The sequence below is a fragment of the Dermochelys coriacea genome, chromosome 7, assembly GCF_009764565.3.
Source record: "Dermochelys coriacea isolate rDerCor1 chromosome 7, rDerCor1.pri.v4, whole genome shotgun sequence".
Taxonomy (NCBI): domain Eukaryota; kingdom Metazoa; phylum Chordata; order Testudines; family Dermochelyidae; genus Dermochelys; species Dermochelys coriacea.
Genome location: NC_050074.1, coordinates 49,943,685 through 49,969,093, shown reverse-complemented (window position 1 = coordinate 49,969,093; position 25,409 = coordinate 49,943,685). Strand labels below are relative to the sequence as shown.

The window sequence follows — 25,409 nt, the reverse complement described above, 5'->3', positions numbered from 1 at the left end:
CTAGCCAGTCCCAGTTCTCCTCTTGTACCTAGCTCCTCGTCAGACCTGTCTCTATCCCTCCCCCACATTCTCCTTGTCCAACCAGTCCCAATCTTCCAGCCCCTCATCTGACCCAAATGCCTCCCTCAGTGGCTCTTAGACCTCTCCCCACCCCAGCCCCAGTCTCCCACACCCGCATTCCAGGCCCAGTCTCCCCCCCCTATCCTCAGACTCCTGCTCCCAGGTTACTCCTTCCCCTGCTCCCCAGGACTGGCTCTTGCCTCTCCGCATTCAACTCAGCTTCCTGCTCCCCAGGGCCTGGTTGCCAGCATGGGGGCTCTGAAAGCGCCTGAGGGCTCAGCTCCTGCCCTCGATCCCTGAGCCCGGCTGGGGCCAGAAACAGCTCTGCCCACCCCCTGCGGCCTGGGCAGGAGCATCTGATGCTCAATAGAAAGGTGGCTGTGCAGACTGGGCAGCACTGGGGCGATGGAGCACACTCAGTGAGGGAGAGCACGTGTGAGCATGTTTGAACTGTAATGTTAAAACTCTTCGAACTAGCCAAGTGTGGGAGGATTTTCCTGGGGACAACAAAAGGCACCTCCCTGACACGCGGCGACCCCACGTCACGTCCCTGCTCCAAAGCATGGGGCCACTAGAACTGGCCATGCAAAAGGTTGCATGCAAAACCTCAGCTGACCACATGGAAACGGGCTGCTCCAGCTACAGGCAAACTAGCCAGCTGCCTAGGATTTCTGGGAGACACACTGCAGACCCGTCTACCAAGGGAGTGGGGGAGGAGGTGAGCTGCAGAGCACTAACTGGCCCCGTGGAGATCCTGATGTGTTAATACTCAATTCACAATCCCCACAAACTGCTCCATGGCAGAGTGCAGACAAGCCCTGTGGAGGACGGGGCGGGAAGGCCCATGGCACAATGGCCATAGACAACGAGGGGAGAGATCTGGTCCCTCCAGTGGGAAGAGAGGGGAGGCCCTGGATAGTGCAGTTTCTCCTGTGGGAGGAGAAGGGGGGAGGTTCTGGCCCCCCTCTTTAAATGCCACTTCGCCGCCCCTGGGCAACACAGCATGTATTTCCCCAGCCTCATTCTTGGAAACAGCTTGATCATTTTGGCTGGAAATTCCCAACAAAATTCAGGCTGCAGAAGACACAGGGCATGGAAAATTAAGCCCAAATGGTTAAAATTTGGCAAAGTTATAAGTAACTGACAATGGGGTCTTATAATAGGAAATGCTGGGTAGCCTTCCCAATAGGCCAGACTGCCAGCCCTGGCTCTGAGCACTGGAGTCGCAGAACAATGTCCCTCCCCTGCTGCCAGCCCTGGCTCTGAGCACTGGTTGCAGAGCCACGTCCATCCCATGCTGCCTGCCCCCAGACCAGCTCCCAAGCGTGACAAGGATCATTCCCAGGAACGCACATGGAGACCACAGCAACCCCCCAGATCAGCCACACCACACAACCCCTGGGGCTGCACCGTACCAGCTTCCACGGAGACACCACCCAGCCCTGAGCTAAGGACCAGCCAAGACGACCTGTCTCGAGCTGCTCAGAGCATGGGACCGACAGCACCACACAGCTCCTGACCCGGCAGCTCCACAGCTTAGAACAGGACCCTGTGTTTTTAAATCTGGCACAGTCAGCTGTGGGGTGACTTAGGCCTCACCCTTCTTCTCTGGCAAGCCTGGGGAATGTGCACAAACCCCCTGGCAGTGTCCCACACCCACACGGAAGCCTCTCCACTGCCTCGGGCCCTGGAAGCGAATCCATGATGGGGCTTAGCCTGGAATCCAGGAGACTAGTTTGCACCTCCACACACACACACACACCCTTCCCAAGCCCAAGGTCACCTGACACCACCGAACATTTCCTCCTGGGGCTCCAAGGAGAACAAAGCCATTCACACTGCCATAGCCCCGTGGCTCCAAAACAGCCTCCCCGATACTTAGCGCCTGTGCAAGCTGAAGCGCTACTGGATAGACTGATCTCCCCGAGCTGCCCCAGCACCAAGCCAGACATGGGTATCGGCTCCAGGTGAGGGAGCAGAGCAGCACGCTGCCTGGGGAGGAACTTGGAGAGGGTTATGAAGTCTGCAGGGGAGAGAAAGGGTGCCAAGAAGCGCCTAGCACTAGGGAATAGGAAAGGGGGAGCTGGCCTGGATCCTGCCAGAGCAGAGTGTCCGCTGTGTGCGCGCACATGAAATGAGAACTGGCCTACGTTGTCTCACTGTAAGCATGCAGGTGTCACCCCAGGAGAACCACCGTACTGGACAAAGTCAGAGGCGATGCTGGGGCAGCCTCCTCTGGGGGGCACTCGTTCCCCGGAACCTGACTCCTTGCTTTCCCCTCCAGGTGGGTCAGAAATAAGCCACGCCCCGGCTCCGCATCCGGGAAGCAATGTGCCACCTGCTCACCACTGGCCCTGGTGTGTAGTCAAGCGAAGCATGCTAAAAACAGCAGCTTTGTCACAGCAGTGTGAACATTGGGCCAGGCACCCCAGTATGATCTCATCCGAGATCCTAGGTACATACTTGGGAGGGTGGCCTGTCCCACTGTCCATGCTGCAGCAACTACACTGATGTTTTTAGCCCTCTAGCTCAATCAGAGCCAGCATGGGTCTGTCTCCTGGGATTGGAAATCCCACCTCCAGCCCCAGCATAGAGACACCCTCAGTGTGAGAATTAATCAGGTTTCAGCAGATGGCACACTCTGTTTCTGTCAGACTGCCAGGAAACTCAGATGGGCTGAAACTCCATGGAATTGGGCCCTGGACTTGTACAAGGCACTTGCTGCCCAGTGCACTCAGACAACAACATGCCGCCCGCTGGAGAAGATCCCAAGGTTTCAAAGGGTTGGGCTCAGCTGCATTTGTGCCACACAAGTTCCACTATCATAGTTCCATCGCAGCAGCCCCAAGGGTGGTCTCCCCATACAGCAGTGCTATGGGATGGCTAGCAAGAGTTGTCCTGGCCACAGAATGCTGAATGCACATGGCATGGTCCCGGGCTGAGCTCCAAGTCAAGACCCCTGCACGGCACCATCACTGCAGTCAGGGGCTGTGTTCCATGCTCTCGGCCCTTCGCTGTCAGCAGCTCCGGGCACCCCAGATCTGCAGCACAGAGATGGGATTGCTGAGACATGCTACCCAGTGAGAGTGGCAGCTACTGAGGGAGGAAAACATAGCCACGAGGCTCCTTCACCCTGGGGGCCTTCACTCAGCCACTCTCACAAGGAGGGGCCTGTGGGTTTCATGCCACATGCTACTCCCAGCTCCAAAGTCAGGGTCAGTCAGTACCCGGGCGCGGGGGGAGCGGGACACAGCCTGCAAACTGACCTCTGCACCATCTCTGAGACAGAGCTAGGAAGGGCCAGAGGCAACAGGGGTAAAGAGGTTGCAATGCTGGCAGACCACAGGGTGGAGCATCTCAGACCCAACACAAAATCCATACCTGCCAACACAACCCAAAACGTGGAAGCTTTTTACTGCCAGTGATCAGGACTGAAAATAGCCTTCCAGCCCACCAAGGTGAGCCCAGAGACTTCCCATCCCCAGGCCTCACCCCAGTGCGGCGTGACTTAGGGCACGTTTAATGCTCTGGGGTCACATCCACAGGGACCAGCGCTGGGCAGGTCTCTCAGCTCTCCTATTAAATATTAACATTAACCAGCCCCTGGGGAGTTGTTCCTTCCATTGCTTAGGAGCAGCTGGGCTGGGAATGGAGCATGGGACACGCCCACCCAACCTGGAACTCTAGGCAGGGAATGTAAGCGAGCTGCAGCCAGTTAGCTGAATGCTAGCACAGGCCAGATCCCTAACCACAGCTCCAGGAGAGCACTGGTGGGGTCTGTCTGAGACACGCCTGCAGGGCTAGGGCACAGCAGGGTGAAACTCGGGGCTCGCCCTCCCTGGCTGCATCTCCCTAGAAAAGCTGGCACTAATTCCCCTCGTATTTCTGTACCTACAAACACAATCTCCAGGGTGCTCCCCTCCCCAACCCTCTTTGCAGCCCCAATTCCCCTGCTGCCCGAGATCCCGGGCGCAGACAGAAGATCTCTAAGGCCTGAATTGCAGAATGTGGTTATGCCGCACCCAGTAGCGATTTGGCCTTGCGGCGAGCAGGACACGGGGGTATTTGAGCTCTCTGAGGATCCAGAGGAGTGGGTCAGATTACAGGGCAATTAGCAGCCGCAAGCGGAACCCTAAATTAGAAGCACCTCTCGCACGTGTGCACTCAGCCTACAGCTAGGAGAGCCCCAGACCTGGCACTAAGAAAAGGAGTACTTGTGGCACCTTAGAGACTAACAAATTTATTAGAGCATAAGCTTTCGTGAGCTACAGCTCACTTCAGCGGATGCATTTGGTGGAAAAAACAGAGGAGAGATTTATATAGACACACAGAGAACGTGAAACAATAGGTTTATCATACACACTGTAAGGAGAGTGATCACTTAAGATAAGCCATCACCAGCAGCAGGGGGGGGAAAGGAGGAAAACCTTTCATGGTGACAAGCAAGGTAGGCTAATTCCAGCAGTTAACAAGAATATCAGAGGAACAGTGAGGGGTGGGGTGGGGGGGAGAAATACCATGGGGAAATAGTTTTACTTTGTGTAATGACTCATCCATTCCCAGTCTCTATTCAAGCCTAAGTTAATTGTATCCAGTTTGCAAATTAATTCCAATTCAGCAGTCTCTCGTTGGAGTCTGTTTTTGAAGCTTTTTTGTTGAAGGATAGCCACTCTTAGGTCTGTAATTGAGTGACCAGAGAGATTGAAGTGTTCTCCAACTGGTTTTTGAATGTTATAATTCTTGACGTCTGATTTGTATCCATTCATTCTTTTACGTAGAGACTGTCCAGTTTGGCCAATGTACATGGCAGAGGGCCATTGCTGGCACATGATGGCATATATCACATTGGTAGATGCGCAGGTGAACTAGCCTCTGATAGTGTGGCTGATGTGATTAGGCCCTATGATAGTATCCCCTGAATAGATATGTGGACAGAGTTGGCAACGGGCTTTGTTGCAAGGATAGGTTCCTGGGTTAGTGGTTCTGTTGTGTGGTGTGTGGTTGCTGGTGAGTATTTGCTTCAGATTGGGGGGCTGTCTGTAAGCAAGGACTGGCCTGTCTCCCAAGATCTGTGAGAGTGATGGGTCGTCCTTCAGGATAGGTTGTAGATCCTTGATGATGCGTTGGAGAGGTTTTAGTTGGGAGCTGAAGGTGATGGCTAGTGGCGTTCTGTTATTTTCTGACTTAGAACAACGCTTCCTCAGCTCTCGTCCCCTAATGCCCCTACTCTACTTCCGCTACATTGATGACATCATCATCTGGACCCATGGAAAAGAAGCTCTTGAGGAATTCCACCATGATTTCAACAATTTCCATCCCACCATCAACCTCAGCCTGGACCAGTCCACACAAGAGATCCACTTCCTGGACACTACGGTGCTAATAAGCTATGGTCACATAAACACCACCCTATATCGGAAACCTACTGACCGCTATTCCTACCTACATGCCTCTAGCTTTCATCCAGATCATACCACTCGATCCATTGTCTACAGCCAAGCTCTACGATATAACCGCATTTGCTCCAACCCCTCAGACAGAGACAAACACCTACAAGATCTCTATCATGCATTCCTACAACTACAATACCCACCTGCTGAAGTGAAGAAACAGATTGACAGAGCCAGAAGAGTACCCAGAAGTCACCTACTACAGGACAGGCCCAACAAAGAAAATAACAGAACGCCACTAGCCATCATCTTCAGCCCCCAACTAAAACCTCTCCAACGCATCATCAAGGATCTACAACCTATCCTGAAGGACGACCCATCACTCTCACAGATCTTGGGAGACAGGCCAGTCCTTGCTTACAGACAGCCCCCCAATCTGAAGCAAATACTCACCAGCAACCACACGCCACACAACAGAACCACTAACCCAGGAACCTATCCTTGCAACAAAGCCCGTTGCCAACTCTGTCCACATATCTATTCAGGGGATACCATCATAAGGCCTAATCACATCAGCCACACTATCAGAGGCTCGTTCACCTGCGCATCTACCAATGTGATATATGCCATCATGTGCCAGCAATGCCCCTCTGCCATGTACATTGGCCAAACTGGACAGTCTCTACGTAAAAGAATGAATGGACACAAATCAGACGTCAAGAATTATAACATTCAAAAACCAGTTGGAGAACACTTCAATCTCTCTGGTCACTCGATTACAGACCTAAGAGTGGCTATCCTTCAACAAAAAAGCTTCAGAAACAGACTCCAACAAGAGACTGCTGAATTGGAATTAATTTGCAAACTGGATACAATTAACTTAGGCTTGAATAGAGATTGGGAATGGATTAGTCATTACACAAAGTAAAACTATTTCCCCATGGTATTTCTCCCCCCCCCCCCACCCCACCCCTCACTGTTCCTCTGATATTCTTGTTAACTGCTGGAATTAGCCTACCTTGCTTGTCACCATGAAAGGTTTTCCTCCTTTCCCCCCCCTGCTGCTGGTGATGGCTTATCTTAAGTGATCACTCTCCTTACAGTGTGTATGATAAACCTATTGTTTCATGTTCTCTGTGTGTCTATATAAATCTCTCCTCTGTTTTTTCCACCAAATGCATCCGATGAAGTGAGCTGTAGCTCACGAAAGCTTATGCTCTAATAAATTTGTTAGTCTCTAAGGTGCCACAAGTACTCCTTTTCTTTTTGCGAATACAGACTAACACGGCTGTTACTCTGAGACCTGGCACTGTTGTCCCTGACTTAACAAGGCCAATGCGCCAAACACAAGGTTACAAATCCCCCGTGACTAACTGTGCCAAGTGTCACCCAGTCACCTGCTGAGAGGCTTGCAGTAGGAACATCCAGATGGGGCAGTTCCCAGGTGCAGTGGTGAGGGCTAATCAGAGACAGCAAACATGCAGCAGGCTACACACCCTGTCTGCGTCTGCACCGGGTAAGTTGCAGGCAACCAGCCTCCCTCCATGCCTGCTCTGTCCCTGCTCCCTGGAGCTCAGCACTGGCTTGATCCTGGGTTTTCATATCCCGCAGCTCGCTGTCCAAATGGCTTAGAACAATGCCACCAGTCTGCAAGGATGGTGCCGATGCCCCAGTGCTGCAGCAACAGAGCATGGTGATGCCGGGCGGTACCGCCAAGAAGTGCAAGTGCAGTCAGGCCAGAGAGGGATTACATGGGTAGGGAGCCACCACCTACCCCCTCCCCGTCCTATCCACTGTGGCAGTGCTGAGGCCCCTGGCCACACACCTGCACTTGTTACCTTCCCCCATGGTGCAGCCTCCCTGGGCATGTCTGGCAGAATCCTAGCAATTCTTGTTCATCCTGCACTGGACAGGAGACAGCTTCTCTCTCTGAGTCACAGGCCCAGACCCCTCCTTGCACCCCTACTAGGGATTTTCCCCTCAGGCCATAGCAAAGGCTGAACCGAAGATCCAGGCCAAGCCAGAAATGCAGCGAGGGGCCAGCTGGGAACTGACCCTGCCGGAGTCACTGGGGAGAACTGAGTGTCCTACTCTGGGGAGCTTGCTTTTCCTCTTACTCTGGGCTTGCCTTGGTCGTCAGCCCCTCCATGCAGCCCAGCTCTCTAATGAGCACTCCGGCCAGCCTTCAGGAGGCCAGTTTCTGCCCCGCTCCCTGGCAGCTGGACGACTCGCTGCCTCTCTTCAGTCATCTGCTTGTTTCCGAACAGGGAGAGAGAGGAGATTTAGGGATCAGGACGATGACAAGCTAATGGCGTGAGCCACCTGCCTCCTGCACTCAGCTCTGCTGGCGCTGCTCAGTCCTGACCTGCAGCCCCACTGCTGCCCCAGCCAAGGTCAGAGATGGGATAATACGGATGGTGCCCTGCCCACTTCTCGACCTGGGACAGGGTTTGGGTTCGGTTTGAGACCCAGGCAGCCCACTGAAGCATGGCTGGATCTGAGAGAGTGCTGGGAAGATCAACCCAAGGGCTGGAGTCACTATTCCATCTGAGGTGGCACTCCCAAGAGAGAAGGGTAGGAGAGCTGGGTGTAGGTCTGAGATTTAACTCACTCCATACTAAACCAGCCTTGGGTGAAACTCAGGGATATCACCACTAAAATTAAGGGGGAAAAATGCTTAACTGCTGCGAAGGTGCCCCCACCTCAGGAATGCGCCTAAGAAGAGTTATAACACCAAGGGTTCGCAAAAAGAAAAGGAGTACTTGTGGCACCTTAGAGACTAACAAATTTATTAGAGCATAAGCTTTCGTGAGCTACAGCTCACTTCATCGGATGCATTTGGTGGAAAAAACAGAGGAGAGATTTATATACACACACACAGAGAACATGAAACAATGGGTTTATCATACACACTGTAAGGAGAGTGATCACTTAAGATAAGCCATCACCAACAGCAGGGGGGGGAAGGAGGAAAACCTTTCATGGTGACAAGCAGGTAGGCTAATTCCAGCAGTTAACAAGAATATCAGAGGAACAGTGGGGGGTGGGGTGGGAGGGAGAAATACCATGGGGAAATAGTTTTACTTTGTGTAATGACTCATCCATTCCCAGTCTCTATTCAAGCCTAAGTTAATTGTATCCAGTTTGCAAATTAATTCCAATTCAGCAGTCTCTCGTTGGAGTCTGTTTTTGAAACTTTTTTGTTGAAGTATAGCCACTCTTAGGTCTGTGATCGAGTGACCAGAGAGATTGAAGTGTTCTCCAACTGGTTTTTGAATGTTATAATTCTTGACGTCTGATTTGTGTCCATTCATTCTTTTACGTAGAGACTGTCCAGTTTGGCCAATGTACATGGCAGAGGGGCATTGCTGGCACATGATGGCATATATCACATTGGTAGATGCGCAGGTGAACGAGCCTCTGATAGTGTGGCTGATGTGATTAGGCCTTATGATGGTATCCCCTGAATAGATATGTGGACAGAGTTGGCAACGGGCTTTGTTGCAAGGATAGGTTCCTGGGTTAGTGGTTCTGTTGTGTGGTGTGTGGTTGCTGGTGAGTATTTGCTTCAGATTGGGGGGCTGTCTCTAAGCAAGGACTGGTCTGTCTCCCAAGATCTGAGAGAGCGATGGCTCGTCCTTCAGGATAGGTTGTAGATCCTTGATGATGCGTTGGAGAGGTTTTAGTTGGGGGCTGAAGGTGATGGCTAGTGGCGTTCTGTTGTTTTCTTTGTTGAGCCTGTCCTGTAGTAGGTGACTTCTGGGTACTCTTCTGGCTCTGTCAATCTGTTTCTTCACTTCAGCAGGTGGGTATTGTAGTTGTAGGAATGCATGATAGAGATCTTGTAGGTGTTTCTCTCTGTCTGAGGGGTTGGAGCAAATGCGGTTATATCGTAGCGCTTGGCTGTAGACAATGGATCGAGTGGTATGATCTGGATGAAAGCTAGAGGCATGTAGGTAGGAATAGCGGTCAGTAGGTTTCCGATATAGGGTGGTGTTTATGTGACCATCGCTTATTAGCACCGTAGTGTCCAGGAAGTGGATCTCTTGTGTGGACTGGTCCAGGCTGAGGTTGATGGTGGGATGGAAATTGTTGAAATCATGGTGGAATTCCTCAAGAGCTTCTTTTCCATGGGTCCAGATGATGAAGATGTCATCAATGTAGCGCAAGTAGAGTAGGGGCATTAGGGGACGAGAGCTGAGGAAGCGTTGTTCTAAGTCAGCCATAAAAATGTTGGCATACTGTGGGGCCATGCGGGTACCCATCGCAGTGCCGCTGATTTGAAGGTATACATTGTCACCAAATGTGAAATAGTTATGGGTCAGGACAAAGTCACAAAGTTCTGCCACCAGGTTAGCCGTGACAGTATCGGGGATACTGTTCCTGACGGCTTGTAGTCCATCTTTGTGTGGAATGTTGGTGTAGAGGGCTTCTACATCCATAGTGGCTAGGATGGTGTTTTTAGGAAGATCACCAATGGACTGTAGTTTCCTCAGGAAATCGGTGGTGTCTCGAAGATAGCTGGGAGTGCTGGTAACGAAGGGCCTGCGGAGGGAGTCTACATAGCCAGACAATCCTGCTGTCAGGGTGCCAATGCTATGCTCTCTCAAGAGCCACACACTCTCAAGGAAACTGCGGAACCACCTGATCAACATCCTCTACAGCAAACAGGGAAAGATTAAGAATGAGCTCTCAAAACTGGATACTCTCATAAAGAACCAACCTTCCACACAAACTTCCTCGTGGCTGGACTTTACAAAAACTAGACAAGCCATTTACAAAACACACTTTGATTCTCTACAAAAGAAAAAGGACACTAAGCTATCTAAACTACTATATGCCACAAGGGGCCACAACAATGGTTCCCGTAACCCACCCAGCAATATTGTTAATCTATCCAACTATACTCTTAGCCCAGCGGAAGAATCTGTCCTATCTCGGGGCCTCTCCTTTTGCCCCTCCACCCCCACGAACATGATACAGTTCTGTGGTGACCTAGAATCCTATTTTCGACGTCTCAGACTCAAGGAATATTTCCAACACACCTCTGACCAACATATTAACCCACAGACACCTTCCTGCCAACACTACAAAAAGAAGGATTCTGGGTGGACTCCTCCTGAAGGTCGAAACAGCAGCCTGGATTTCTACATAGACTGCTTCCGCCGACGTGCACGAGCTGAAATTGTGGAAAAGCAGCATCGCTTACCCCATAACCTCAGCCATGCAGAACACAGTGCCATCCACAGCCTCAGAAACAACTCTGACATCATAATCAAAAAGGCTGACAAAGGAGGTGCTGTCGTCATCATGAATAGGTCGGAGTATGAACAAGAGGCTACTAGGCAGCTCTCCAACACCACTTTCTACAAGCCATTACCCTCTGATCCCACTGAGAGTTACCAAAAGAAACTACAGCATTTGCTCAAGAAACTCCCTGAAAAAGCACAAGAACAAATCTGCATAGACACACCCCTGGAGCCCCGACCTGGGGTATTCTATCTGCTACCCAAGATCCATAAACCTGGAAATCCTGGACGCCCCATCATCTCAGGCATTGGCACCCTGACAGCAGGATTGTCTGGCTATGTAGACTCCCTCCTCAGGCCCTTCGTTACCAGCACTCCCAGCTATCTTCGAGACACCACCGATTTCCTGAGGAAACTACAGTCCATTGGTGATCTTCCTAAAAACACCATCCTAGCCACTATGGATGTAGAAGCCCTCTACACCAACATTCCACACAAAGATGGACTACAAGCCGTCAGGAACAGTATCCCCGATACTGTCACGGCTAACCTGGTGGCAGAACTTTGTGACTTTGTCCTGACCCATAACTATTTCACATTTGGTGACAATGTATACCTTCAAATCAGCGGCACTGCGATGGGTACCCGCATGGCCCCACAGTATGCCAACATTTTTATGGCTGACTTAGAACAACGCTTCCTCAGCTCTCGTCCCCTAATGCCCCTACTCTACTTGCACTACATTGATGACATCTTCATCATCTGGACCCATGGAAAAGAAGCTCTTGAGGAATTCCACCATGATTTCAACAATTTCCATCCCACCATCAACCTCAGCCTGGACCAGTCCACACAAGAGATCCACTTCCTGGACACTACGGTGCTAATAAGCGATGGTCACATAAACACCACCCTATATCGGAAACCTACTGACCGCTATTCCTACCTACATGCCTCTAGCTTTCATCCAGATCATACCACTCGATCCATTGTCTACAGCCAAGCGCTACGATATAACCGCATTTGCTCCAACCCCTCAGACAGAGAGAAACACCTACAAGATCTCTATCATGCATTCCTACAACTACAATACCCACCTGCTGAAGTGAAGAAACAGATTGACAGAGCCAGAAGAGTACCCAGAAGTCACCTACTACAGGACAGGCCCAACAAAGAAAACAACAGAACGCCACTAGCCATCACCTTCAGCCCCCAACTAAAACCTCTCCAACGCATCATCAAGGATCTACAACCTATCCTGAAGGACGAGCCATCGCTCTCTCAGATCTTGGGAGACAGACCAGTCCTTGCTTACAGACAGCCCCCCAATCTGAAGCAAATACTCACCAGCAAGCACACACCACACAACAGAACCACTAACCCAGGAACCTATCCTTGCAACAAAGCCCGTTGCCAACTCTGTCCACATATCTATTCAGGGGATACCATCATAGGGCCTAATCACATCAGCCACACTATCAGAGGCTCGTTCACCTGCGCATCTACCAATGTGATATATGCCATCATGTGCCAGCAATGCCCCTCTGCCATGTACATTGGCCAAACTGGACAGTCTCTACGTAAAAGAATGAATGGACACAAATCAGACGTCAAGAATTATCACATTCAAAAACCAGTTGGAGAACACTTCAATCTCTCTGGTCACTCGATCACAGACCTAAGAGTGGCTATCCTTCAACAAAAAAGTTTCAAAAACAGACTCCAACGAGAGACTGCTGAATTGGAATTAATTTGCAAACTGGATACAATTAACTTAGGCTTGAATAGAGACTGGGAATGGATGAGTCATTACACAAAGTAAAACTATTTCCCCATGGTATTTCTCCCTCCCACCCCACCCCCCACTGTTCCTCTGATATTGTTAACTGCTGGAATTAGCCTACCTGCTTGTCACCATGAAAGGTTTTCCTCCTTCCCCCCCATGCTGTTGGTGATGGCTTATCTTAAGTGATCACTCTCCTTACAGTGTGTATGATAAACCCATTGTTTCATGTTCTCTGTGTGTGTGTGTGTGTGTATATAAATCTCTCCTCTGTTTTTTCCACCAAATGCATCCGATGAAGTGAGCTGTAGCTCACGAAAGCTTATGCTCTAATAAATTTGTTAGTCTCTAAGGTGCCACAAGTACTCCTTTTCTTTTTGCGAATACAGACTAACACGGCTGCTACTCTGAAACACCAAGGGTTGTAAACTAGACACACCCAGGCACTGGGAAGTTTAGGGAGGAAACAGAAAGACCCCAAGAATTGGTAAAATAGATAAGATAAACTCTGACAAGTGAATTTACGCTGACCATCTGCACAAACACAGAAGATCTTAAGTTACAATTTGGGCATGAGAGATAAAATATAAAGAGTTGAGCAGGGAGGAGAAAACATAGGAGCCAGTGCATGATTGGTTAAATTTTGTTACCTAGAGGTACTGAGTTAAAGGAGGTAGCTATATAGTTTTACCTATATAATGTAACAAAAAACAATGCTCTTTGGGAACCATCTCTGAACAGGAATTTAACATCAAATTTTATCTCTCATGCACAAATGCAAGAAGCCTGGAAAACGAGCAGAGAGAAATGGAAGTCCTGGCACAGTCAAGGAATTATGATGTGACTGGAATAACAGAGACTTGGTGGGATAACTCACATGACTGGAGTACTGTCATGGATGGATGGATGGATGGATAAACACTGGTCAGAAAGGACAGGCAGGGCAGAAAAGATGGGGGAGTTGCATTGTATGTAAGAGAGGGGTATGACTGCTCAGAGCTCCAGTATGAAACTGCAGAAAAACCTCTGGATTAAGTTTAGAAGTGTGAGCAACAAGGGGGATGTCATGGTGGGAGTCTGCTATAGAGCACCAGACCCTTAATGGGACTAAATCGGGGGGCCCAGATAATCTTCATCCAAGAATATTAAAGGAATTGGCACCTGAAATTGCAAGCCCATTAGCAAGAAGTTTTAATGAATCTGTAAACTCAGGAGTAGTACTGAATGATTGGAGAATTGCTAATATAGTTCCTATTTTTAAGAAAGGGGAAAAAAAAGTGATCCGGGTAACTACAGGCCAGTTAGTTTGACATCTGTAGTACGCAAGGTCCTGGAAAAAATTCTGAAGGAGAAATTAGTTAAGGACATTGAAGTCAATGGTAAATGGGACAAAATACAACATGGTTTTACAAAAGGTAGATCGTACCAAACCAACCTGATCTCCTTCTTTGAGAAAGTAACAGATTTTTTAGATAAAGGAAATGCAGTGGATCTAATTTACCTAGATTTCAGTAAGGCAATTGATACCGTGCCACATGGGGAATTATTAGTTAAATTGGTAAGATGGGGATCAATATGAACATCAAAAGGTGGATAAGGAATTGGTTAAAGGGGAGACTGCAACGGGTCCTACTGAAAGGCGAACTGTCAGGTTGGAGGGAGGTTACCAGTGGAGTTCCTCAGGGATCAGTTTTGGGACCAATCTTATTTAATCTTTTTATTACTGACCTTGGCACAAAAAGTGGGAGTGTGCTAATAAAATTTGCAGATGATACAAAGCTGGGAGGTATTGCCAATTCAGAGAAGGATCGGGATATTATACAGGAGGATCTGGATGACCTTGTAAACTGGAGTAATAGTAATAGAATGAAATTTAATAGTGAGAAGTGTAAGGTTATGCATTTAGGGATTAATAACAAGAATTTTAGTTATTAGTTGGGGACGCATCAATTAGAAGTAACGGAAGAGGAGAAGGACCTTGGAGTATTGGTTGATCATAGGATGACTATGAGCTGCCAATGTGATATGGCTGTGAAAAAAGCTAATGCGGTTTTGGGATGCATCAGGAGAGGCATTTCCAGGGAGGTTTTAGTACCATTATACAAGGCACTGGTGAGACCTCACCTAGAATACTGTGTGCATGGTCTCCCATGTTTAAAAAGGATGAATTCAAACTGGAGCAGGTTCAGAGAAGGGCTACTAGGATGATCCGAGGAATGGAAAACTTCTCTTATGAAAGGAGACTTAAGGAGCTTGGCTTGTTTAGCCTAACTAAAAGAAGGTTGAGGGGAGATATGATTGCTCTTTATAAATATATCAGAGGGATAAATACAGGAGAGGGAGAGGAATTATTTCAGCTCAGCACCAATGTGGACACAAGAACAAATGGGTATAAACTGGCCACCAGGAAGTTTAGACTTGAAATCAGACAAAGGTTTCTAACCATCAGAGGAGTGAAGTTTTGGAATAGCCTTCCAAGGGAAGCAATGGGGGCAAAAGATCTATCTGGCTTTAAGATTCTACTCGATAAGTTTATGGAGGAGATGGTATGATGGGATAATGGGATTTTGGTAATTAATTGATCTTTAAATATTCAGGGTAAATAGGCCAAATCCCCTGAGATGGGATATTAGATGGATGGGATCTGAGTTACTATAGAAAATTCTTTCCTGGGTATCTGGCTGGTGAATCTTGCCCATATGCTCAGGGTTTAGCTGATTGCCATATTTGGGGTCGGGAAGGAATTTTCCTCCAGGGCAGATTGGAGAGGCCCTGGAGGTTTTTCGCCTTCCTCTGTAGCATGGGGCACGGGTCACTTGAGGGAGGATTCTCTGCTCCTTGAAGTCTTTAAACCACGATTTGAGGACTTCAATAGCTCAGACATAGGTGAGGTTTTTCGTAGGAGTGGGTGGGTGAGATTCTGTGGCCTGCATTGTGCAGGAGGTCGGACTAGATGATCAGAATGGTCCCTTCTGACCTTAGTATCTATGAATCTATGCAGAAAAACCTCTGGATTAAGTTTAGAAGTGTGAGCAACAAGGGTGATGTCATGGTGGGAGTCTGCTATAGGGCACCAGACCAGGGGAATGAGGTGGAGGAGGCTTTCTTCAGGCAACTAACAGAAGTTACTAGATCACGGTCCCTGATTCTCATGGGGGACTTCAATCACCCTGATATCTGCTGGGAGAGCAATACAGCGGTGCACAAACAATCCAGGAAGTTTTTGGAAAGTGTAGGGGACAATTTCCTGGTGCAAGTGCTGGAGGAACCAACTGGGGCAGAGCTCTTCTTGACCTGCTGCTCACAAACAGGGAAGAATTAGTAGGAGAAGCAAAAGTGGATGGGAACCTGGGAGGCAGTGACCATGAGATGGTCGAGTTCAGGATCCTGACACAAGGAAGAAAGGAGAGCAACAGAATACGGACCCTAGACTCCAGACTTTGACTCCCTCGGGGAACTGATGGGCAGGATCCCCTGGGAGAATAACATGAGGGGGAAAGGAGGCCAGGAGAGCTGGCTGTATTTTAAAGAATCCTTATTGAGGTTGCAGAAACAAACCATCCCGATGTGTAGAAAGAATAGTAAATATGGCAGGCGACCAGCTTGGCTTAACAGTGAAATCCTTGCTGATCTTAAACACAAAAAAGAAGCTTACAAGAAGTGGAAGATTGGACAAATGACCAGGGAGGAGTATAAAAATATTGCTCAGGCATGCAGGAGTGAAATCAGGAAGGCCAAATCACACTTGGAGTTGCAACTAGCAAGGGATGTTAAGAGTAACAAGAAGGGTTTCTACAGGTATATTAGCAACAAGATAGTCAGGGAAAGTGTGGGCCCATTACTGAATGGGGGAGGCAACGTAGTGACAGAGGCGGTGGAAAAAGCTAATGTACTCAAATGCTTTTTTTGCCTCTGTCTTCATGAACAAGGTCAGCTCCCAGACTACTGCACTGGGCAGCACAGCATGGGGAGGAGGTGACCAGCCCTCTGTGGACAAAGAAGTGGTTCAGGACCATTTAGAAGAGCTGGATAAGCACAAGTCCATGGGGCCGGATGCATGCATGCATCCAAGGTTGCTAAAGGAGTTGGTGGATGTGATTGTAGAGCCATTGGCCATGATCTTTGAAAACTCATGGCGATCGAGAGACATCCCGGATGACTGGAAAAAGGCTAACTCAATGTCCATCTTTAAAAAAGATCTGGTAAGGAGGATCCAGGGAACAAAAGGCCAGTCAGACTCACCTCAGTCCCTGGAAAAATCATGAAGCAGGTCCTCAAGGAACCAATTTTGAAGCACTTAGAGGAGAAGAAAATGATCAGGAACAGTCAGCATGGATTCACCAAGGGCAAGTCATGCCTGACTAATCTAATTGCCTTCTATGACAAGATAACTGACTCTGTGGATGAGGGGAAAGCAGTGGATGCTTTATTCCTTGACTTTAGTAAAGCTTTTGATATGGTCTCCCACAGTATTCTTGCCAGCAAGTTAAAGTATTATGGGCTCGATGAATGGACTATAAGGTGGATAGAAAGCTGTCGAGATTGTCGGGGTCAACGGGTAGTGACAAATGGCTTCCCTGTCTAGTTGGCAGCCGGTATCAAGCGGAGTGCCCCAATGGTCGGTCCTGGGGCCAGTTTTGTTCAACATCTTCATGAATGATCTGGAGGATGGCGTGGATTACATCCTCAGCAAGTTTGCAGATGACACTAAACTGGGAGGAGTGGTAGAAACGCTGAAGGGCATGGATAGGATACAGAGGGACCTAGACAAATTAGAGGATTGGGCCAAAATAAATTTGATGAAGTTCAACAAGGACAAGTGCAGAGTCCTACACTTAGGACAGAAGAATCCCATGCAACACTACAGACTAGGGACCGAGTGCCTGGGCACCAAGTGCCTAGGCAGCAATTCTGCAGAAAAGGACCTAGGGGTTACAGTGTATGAGAAGCTGGATGTGAGTCAACAGTGTGCCCTTGTTGCCTAGGAGGCTAATGGCATTTTGGGCTGTATAAGTAGGAGCATTGCCAGCAGATCGAGGAATGGGATCATTCCCCTCTATTTGACATTGGTGAGGCCTAACCTGGAGTACTGTGTCCCGTTTTGGGCCCCGCACTATAAGGAGGATGTGGAAAAACTGGAAAGAGTACAGGGGAGGGCAACAAAAAGGGTTAGGGGGCTGGAGCGCATGATTTATGAGGAGAGGCTGAGGGAACAGGGATTATTTAGTCTGCAAAAGAGAAGAATGAGGGGGGATTTGATAGCTGCTTTCAGCTACCTGACGGGGGTTCTAAATAGGATGGATCTAGACTGTTCTCAGTGGTAGCAGATGATAGAACAAGAAGTAATGGTCTCATGTTGCAGTGGGGAAGGGTTAGGTTGGATATTAGGAAAAACTTGTTCACTAGGAGAGTGGTGAAGTACTGGAATGGGTTACCTAGGGAGGTGGTGGAATCTCCTGCCTTAGAAGTTTTCAAGTTCAGGCTTGACAAAGCCCTGGCTGGGATGATTTAGTTGGGGATTGGTCCTGCTTTGAGCAGGGGTTGGACTAGATGACCTCCTGAGGTCCCTTCCAACCCTGATATTCTATGATTCTATGATCAAGCTACTGCAACTCTGACCCATCTGCACGACCGTGATGTGCAGAGGCATCACCGGTACCCCCAGACGAGAGGATCCCGACTGGCCATCGGGTGAATTATGTCCGTATATTGGGAGTGTTGAGCATAAGAGATTTGCTTGGTATATGTATTCTCTGTGTGTTGCTAAGAAATAGATGTTTAGAGCACAGTTGTATAAGGCTCTCTCACTGGGAAAAATTCCCACAGACCCATAGGGCCCTGAGCACCAAGGGAAAGGGCAGGTACTTAAATTGACCAAGTTTCTTCCTGAGCCCCATGGGTAAGAATAGGTGCCTTACACCCTGAGCCCTCGGAAGGGAAAGGGTGGAGGTGCCTAAATTGATTGGATATAGGCAAGGTGCCCTGGATTTTTGGTGGGTAACATGGGGGACAGCGCCGGGGACACCCCCTACAACGCTGTGCTAGGAACAAGCCCTTACCTTGAGCCCCAGGGTATAGCACCCCACCAGGGCTCTGCTGGGTTTGAGCAGGGATGCAGACATAGAGGAGAGATATCACGGCCCACCCCGGCCCTCTTTAGTCACAGGATGGGGCTGTTCCTGCAGACCCCTGGACATGCAGGTCTCGGGCCAGGCTGCCAGTGCACAGGGGACACAGGTGAGCCCGTTTGACCAGAGCCCAGGTGCCCAGGCTGACTCCTTGTTCAAATAACACAATGCAGATGGGCACCAGCCTCTTCTTTACAGCAGGTGCTGTCCATTGACGCAGCGCCATCTAGATCCAAGGGAGGCACGGTGGGGGGGCGGGGGAGAGCAAAGCTGCTGGAATAGGAAGGAGGATCACAGGTCAAGGACAGAACTGGCCACCTGCTTGCCCTGGGGTGGCATGTTCCCAAGGAACTCTTGTAACACCCTTTGGCTGGCTTCCCCACTGCAGGCAGAGAACTCACCCTCTCTAGCCTGACAGAGCAAGCCTAGAGCCAGGCTATGCTGTGCCCACTCCCCCAGCCCAGGCCTGAGTCTCCCGCGCCTTGTCCCATCCTATTATTTAAGAGTGGATTGGGCTGGGCTTGAATGAGAGATAAACCCAGTCTCTGCGGTACCCCACCCCCCACCACCCCTACTCCTAGGCACAGCATCTGGCTTCAAATGGTAGCTAAGTCCACATTCAGAAGTGACAGTTGCTACTTCCCTAGCACTGCCTCAAGGGCTTGAAAACGCTCAGGACACAGCTGAGTTCCCACCAGATGGAAGGACAAAACTGGGATCCAGAAACAGAGCTGCTACCAAGGCCTCGCCCTTTACTCTTCCTAACTGCCAGGAATGCAGGGGCTGCCTATGTGCCGGAGCAAGGGGCTTTCCTAGGTGGATTGCTCAGCACCCCTTCCTGCCACTGTAGAAATCTGTCTGCAGACAGAGATCATGTAGCAACAGAGAGGGGGAATTAGTCAGGATTATTACACAATCCGGCAGAGCAGGCAGTCGTTGGATTCCAGAGGCAGCAATATCCCTTCAACTGCCAACGCACTGTTTGTTTTGCTCGTGCAAACAAAGTCGGCTGGCCTGCACAGGCCGTGCTATCAGTTCCCAACTGGCCTATGGGCCCATTTCACACCAGAAACCTCCCACGCTTCCAAACCCCCTCTCTGCAAGGTGCCAGGCTCTCCTGCCATTTGCCAGCATGACACAGCCCAGTATTAAACTGCAAGTTGCCCCTGAACCAGGACTCTGGCCCCCCACCTCCCCAAGGTGAGCCTGCTCCTCATCTCGTGGGACACTACCAAGGAATGTATCCACATGGAGGGGCTGACCACCTTGGGTGAGCGCTGCCCAGGCTCTGAGCCACAGGACGCCACAGAAGTCAGATTGCAAACACCTCCTTTCAGCACTCTGCAAACAAAACAGGCAGCGTGTTCCCAATTCCTGGAGCTGGGCGCCCCAAGGAAGAGGGCACCAACTTGTTCTGCTCCAGGAAGAACACAAAGCTGAGAGAAAAGGGGAAAAGCAAACAGCCACAAAATGCAAGGAACAGGCAGGACAGCAAACAGCAGCCGATTAGTAAGAATAGGAGAAGGCCAAATTAGACCAGACTTTCACCTTATGCAGATATTGCTAGCCACACGTGATCACTGTTATTACTCATGCCTATTGCGGCAGGGCCCAAGGGTGACCACACGGTGCCAAGCACTGTAAGACACCCCATAGCTATGGCAATGTGAGGCCGGCCAGGAGCACGGTACCACTCACTAACACAGCTGGGTAGCACAGGATTAGCCCTGCCCACAGCAGTGCTTGCTGCCCAGAGGAATTTTTGTGGATGGTCATTTTCTACAGTCCTGAGATCACATGTTTGGAGTCGAGCAGAAGCTCAAAGTGCCAGTGAGTAGCAAAAAGTTGACATAGCCCTTTTTTCCCCCCTTTGCCTCCCTTGCTGCCAATAACCATGTCTGTCTGTATCCCATCACTCAGAAAACACAGGCTCAAAGTGCAGATCACAGGGCTGAGAGTCAGGAAGGCCCAAGTTCTCATGCTGGCTCTGACATGGTTTTTCGGCAGGACTCTGGACCAGCCCTGTCCCCTCCCTCTGCCTCACTTTCCCCATCTGGCAAATGCAGGGGAAGCAAAAGTTTCCTTGGGACTTTGTGAGGCTCCATTCATATTTGCACAGCACTTTAAGCAGGGAAAGTGCTATTTGCTAATCCATGGGCCACACCCTCTTGAAGGAAGGGAAGCAAAAGACAGAGCAGGGCACTTGGATCAACTCATGTGCTGCCAAGAAGTAATGAGGCTGCTGATAAATGTGTATCATCGGGGCTTATATATAATTCATGGGGTAGAAAAGCAATTAAACCAAACCTCACTGGCTGGGGGGAGGGGTAGCGGGAAGAGAAACTTTTAGAGTTTGGGGGACAGAAAACAAGGCCGCTATAACTGATCGTGAACTACAGCCCCACTAGTCCCACCCTCAAGGTGACATGTGACACAACTAGCTCTGCTCGAGCAAGGTCAGCAATATGCAAACTGCAAAGAGCCTGGAACTGCAGCTGGGGCAGCGACCCCCGGCCCTAACCACACAAGCATGGATCCTCACCCACCAGGGCACTCCGCAAGGACGGGGCTCCCCTCAGATGGATCTCAGCTACTGCAGCTGCTAAAGGTCATCTCAACACTCCCCAAACCAGGAAGGACAAAGGCCCAGCTAGCATAGGTAAGGGTGAGGAACAGGATGACGTTAAACAAACTTTGAGCCTCAATAGCTGAGGTTCAATGTGGAATGAGAGGACTGGGGGCAGCTGGGCCGTGCTTTCCTTTTATCCCAACCAATTGGCCCACCCCTGAGAAACTGCTATGGACAGAAAGCGCTGCATGCCCCCCGCTCCCCTGGCAAGGGGAAGGTGGCGTGTGCAGGGGACTCACGTTGTGGGGGCAGTACTCAACGGCCTGGAAGAAGCTGAGCCCTCGCAGCAGCTCACGCTGGGCAACACCACAGCACTTGGACATCCCATCCTCAATGGCCTGGTTGATCTGGTGCACAGGGAAGGCGCACACCGCTGAGTACCAGCGCGGCATGGAGCTCTCTGCCTCACTCTCAGCGAACACACCAAACAGGACCAGGTCGGTGTTGTTGACGCTGATTTCCTGGGCCAGTTTTGGGCCCGGCCTGGCCACATGGGCTGCCTGCAGCACGTTGAAAGCCACATCGCGCTTATGCTCCCTGTCCGAGCTCTGCCTCCGCCTGCGCTTGGACTCGAAGCGGCAATCCAGGACCAGCTCACGGTACCGATGCATGTCATGCTCCTCGGCACTCAGCCGCGCCAGCCTCGTGTGGTACGATCCGGACATGGGGCTCTCCTTTTGGACAGTCAGGAAGTACACAAAGTCCTGGGCACTGAACGAATACACGTAGTTGATGGGGTAGGAGTCCTGAAACTCTGACAGCACGTTGAGGGAACGGGAAACATGGGAGAACCCATCCAAGGTAGCCTTCGGTCTCCGGATAGACACCGATTCCGGGCTGTACCTCGCAGCTATACTGCTATTGATGGTAGAGGCAATGTAGAAGTAAGAAACATGGCTGGTTTCAGTCACCAGAACCCTCGTCCCCAAGGGGCTGGCCACGCAGTCTGGGCACTCAGCAGGACTGTTGTTCGCTGAATACAAACAGTAGGTGGCACTAACCACCACCAGGCTGTCTTGGATTTCCAATTCGTGCAAGAAACACCGGCCATGCTGAGAAGTACCACAGCTGTATAGCCACGGCTCAGATGGGTCCAGCACCAGAACCACGTTATCTGTGTCTTCAGGCTTCTGGCCGGCTCCCTGCTCCGGGCACTGGGCACAGATCTCGCACTGGGCACTGCCAACGGGGCCGGTCACGATGATGGATGAGTTTGCTAGTGCTGGGCTCACCACGTAGATCTTGTTCCGCACCGCCACAAAGAGGGCAGCTGCTCCGCTCGGATCCTTGTAGGTGACAATGTTCTGGATGGGGCCATCCGCGGTGAAGCTGGGCAGCTCGTACTTGACGGTGAAGTCCCTGGTAGCATTATAGGGAATCCGCGGGCACTGCCAAGTGCTGAAAGAAACTCCAGTGAGCATGAACCCCAGGGAGAGGCAAACCAGGAATGAAAGGCCCATGCTAGGGGAGGAAATGCCGCTCCAGGATCCTTGACTCCAAAGGTCACCTGAGCTCCTCAGCTCTGAGCAAGTCTGGGATCCATCGAGTGTGAGCTACCATCCTACTACAGCTGAAATACCAGCAGGAAAGAACATGTTAGTCTCAGCATTGAAGAGGCGTCACGCGCCACTCAAGTACCCACCGGGATCACACCACTTCCCCATCCCCCAGTGCAGGCACTGGGTCTCCCCTCAGAGTGCAGAGGGGATCAGGCCCCCCATGCTGGCTGGGTCTCTCCAGCATGTCCACAGCACCTCCCAGCTGGACAGACCCAGAAAAGCACTGGTCCATCTCATTCACTGGAGGAAAGAAGTGGATTTGTATTGATGGGTCTTGAAGCATGCTCCCCTGATGCTGCACTGCCGTGTCAGCCAGTCGTTTGCACAGTCAAGCATCTGGTAACCTCAGTGAGGGCTCACCCAAACCAGGCAAGCCAATACACCCTGCATGCACTGCCCTGGATACACACTGGGGCTGAGGCACATCGGACGTTGAACAGAACAAAGAAGCCTGGCTTGGTTTTAACCAGCTATGACATTTGGATCCCTAAAAACTGGAGGCTGCATGGCTCTGGGGCCCCCTCCAGTTGCAATCTGCAAGTAGACAACACTTCTTTCCCCCAGAATCCCCTCACCGCTCATGGGCAGTCCAAGCTGTTCGGGAGAGGTAGCACCGGGCAGCCCCTCCTTCATCTGGCCTCCGCACTGCTATGAGATGGAGACAGGAAGGGCTGGGGGGTGGGGGAGATCCCTCTCCCTCACTCAGGCACCTGCTGCAGAGCCAGGGACTGAGCATCAAAGGTGAGCCTGGCTACCATCTCAGCCTACATCTAGCTAGGATGGGAACATGGGCGGTGAGTCCTATGGGACTGTGGTGCCTGGGCACCAGGAATATTCCTGGCCCAGGGCCCGGCTCCAGCAATGTCTGAAGCTGGGTCTCACCCTCGGCCCTGCCTTCCGCCCCAGGCACCCCTGTGCCATGTGTCCCCTGGGCCATTTAAAACAGCCCGGGACCTCCACTCACCACCAGCAGCACAGCGGAGCTGAGCGGCTTCCTGCCTGCTCTCTCCATGTGGCTGCCGGCACCTTCCTGTAGCCCCTGGGTGGGGTGGGTCTGTGTCCTACCCCAAGTGCCCCTGCGGGGGTGGTCCCTGGGGATAGCAGCACATGGAGACGCCCTGCCTAGGAGTCCCAGCTAAGCACTGCACACACACCCCTCCCAGAGCCTGCACCCCCACCTTTAGCCCTCAAAGTCCCGCCCAGAGCCTGCATCCCCACCCCCAGCTAAGAGCCAGCACTCAAACTCTGTCCCGAAGCCTGCACCCCTCACCCCTCCTGCACACCCACCTCCTGCCCTAGCCTGGAGCCTGCACACAGCACCCAAATTCCATCCCAGAGCCTGCACCCCACCCCCTTCCCACACACCCTCTTCCTGCCCCCAAACTCCCTCCCAGAGCCTGCACCCCAGCCCTCCGCACTCCCTCCCAGAGCCTGAACCCCTCACCCCCTCCTGCACACCCAGAGCCTGCACCCAGCACCCAAACTCCATCCCAGAGCCTGCACCCCAGACCCCCTCCCCCACCCAAACTCCCTTCCAGAGCCCAACCTCTCACCCGTCCTGCACCCCAATCCCCTGCCCCAGCCCAGGGCCTGCACCCCAGACCTCCTGCCCCCACCCAAGCTCCCTCCCAGAGTCTTAGGCAGGTGGGAGGCCCAGACACCCTCACCCCAGAGACACGCAGTCTGGCTCCCGCCTCCCTGGAGACCCCACTCTCCCAAGCCGGAACCCGCCGCTGCGCCGGGCCGGGCCGGGCCGGGCCGGGCCGGGCCGGGTCGGGTCGGGCCAGCCCGTGTGTGCTTGACCTGGGCGCTCCGCTCACCTGGCCGGGCACCTCCGGGGCGGGGCGGGGCGAGCTGAGCCGTGGGAGGGACGCGCCAGCTCCAGTCCTGGGGCCGGCACGACGGGCGGCTCCTGCCAGCGGGTCCGCCCGCAATCTGGTTGGAGCCCCACGGCAGCGCGGGGTGTGACGGGAGCGAGAGCGCGGGAGCTGTGAGTGCCCAGCTAGCCAGGCTGTCATCCCCGGACAGACACACAAATTTACACACCCCCCGGACAGACACATCCCGGACACACATACACTCCTGACTGACACACAAGCACACCCAGGACCCACACACACACACATACATACATACCCTGACAGACAGACACAGACACACACATCCCGGACACACATACACATTCACACACACCCTGGACAGACACACACACACACACACCGGACACACACATACACTGGACAGACACAAACATTCACACACACCCCAGACAAACACACATACACCCTGGACACAATCACACCCCAGACAGATAGACAGACACACACACAAACCTCAGACGGGGACACACACACACTCCAGACAAACAAACACACACACCAGACAGACAGACATCCGGGACAGATGGACACACATACCTGACAGACACACACATACACCCCTCCCCCACACACACACACACCAGACAGACACACACACTGACTGGCCAGACACATACATATGCACTGGACAGACAGACGATACACCCTGGACACGCACATTGGACAGACAGGCATACACCATGAACACAAAAACACATTGCACACACACGCACACACCCCGTACAAACACA

The 25,409-nt window shown here is 51.3% G+C and overlaps 1 protein-coding gene across 2 annotated transcripts in view; it reads right to left on the bottom strand.

The window, feature by feature from the left end:
• The window catches only part of MST1R (macrophage stimulating 1 receptor), a 52,222-nt gene extending 27,365 nt beyond the window's left edge, over positions 1-24,857 (bottom strand). For both annotated transcript variants that reach the window (XM_043518371.1, XM_038410960.2), the window contains exons 1-2: positions 24,619-24,857; positions 21,479-22,809 (exon numbers count right to left, since the gene is read on the bottom strand). In XM_043518371.1, coding sequence (XP_043374306.1) covers positions 21,479-22,699 — 1,221 coding nt within the window. In that variant the 5' untranslated portion in view covers positions 22,700-22,809; positions 24,619-24,857. The remainder of the gene's footprint in view (positions 1-21,478; positions 22,810-24,618) is intronic.
• Positions 24,858-25,409: the final 552 nt, after the last annotated feature.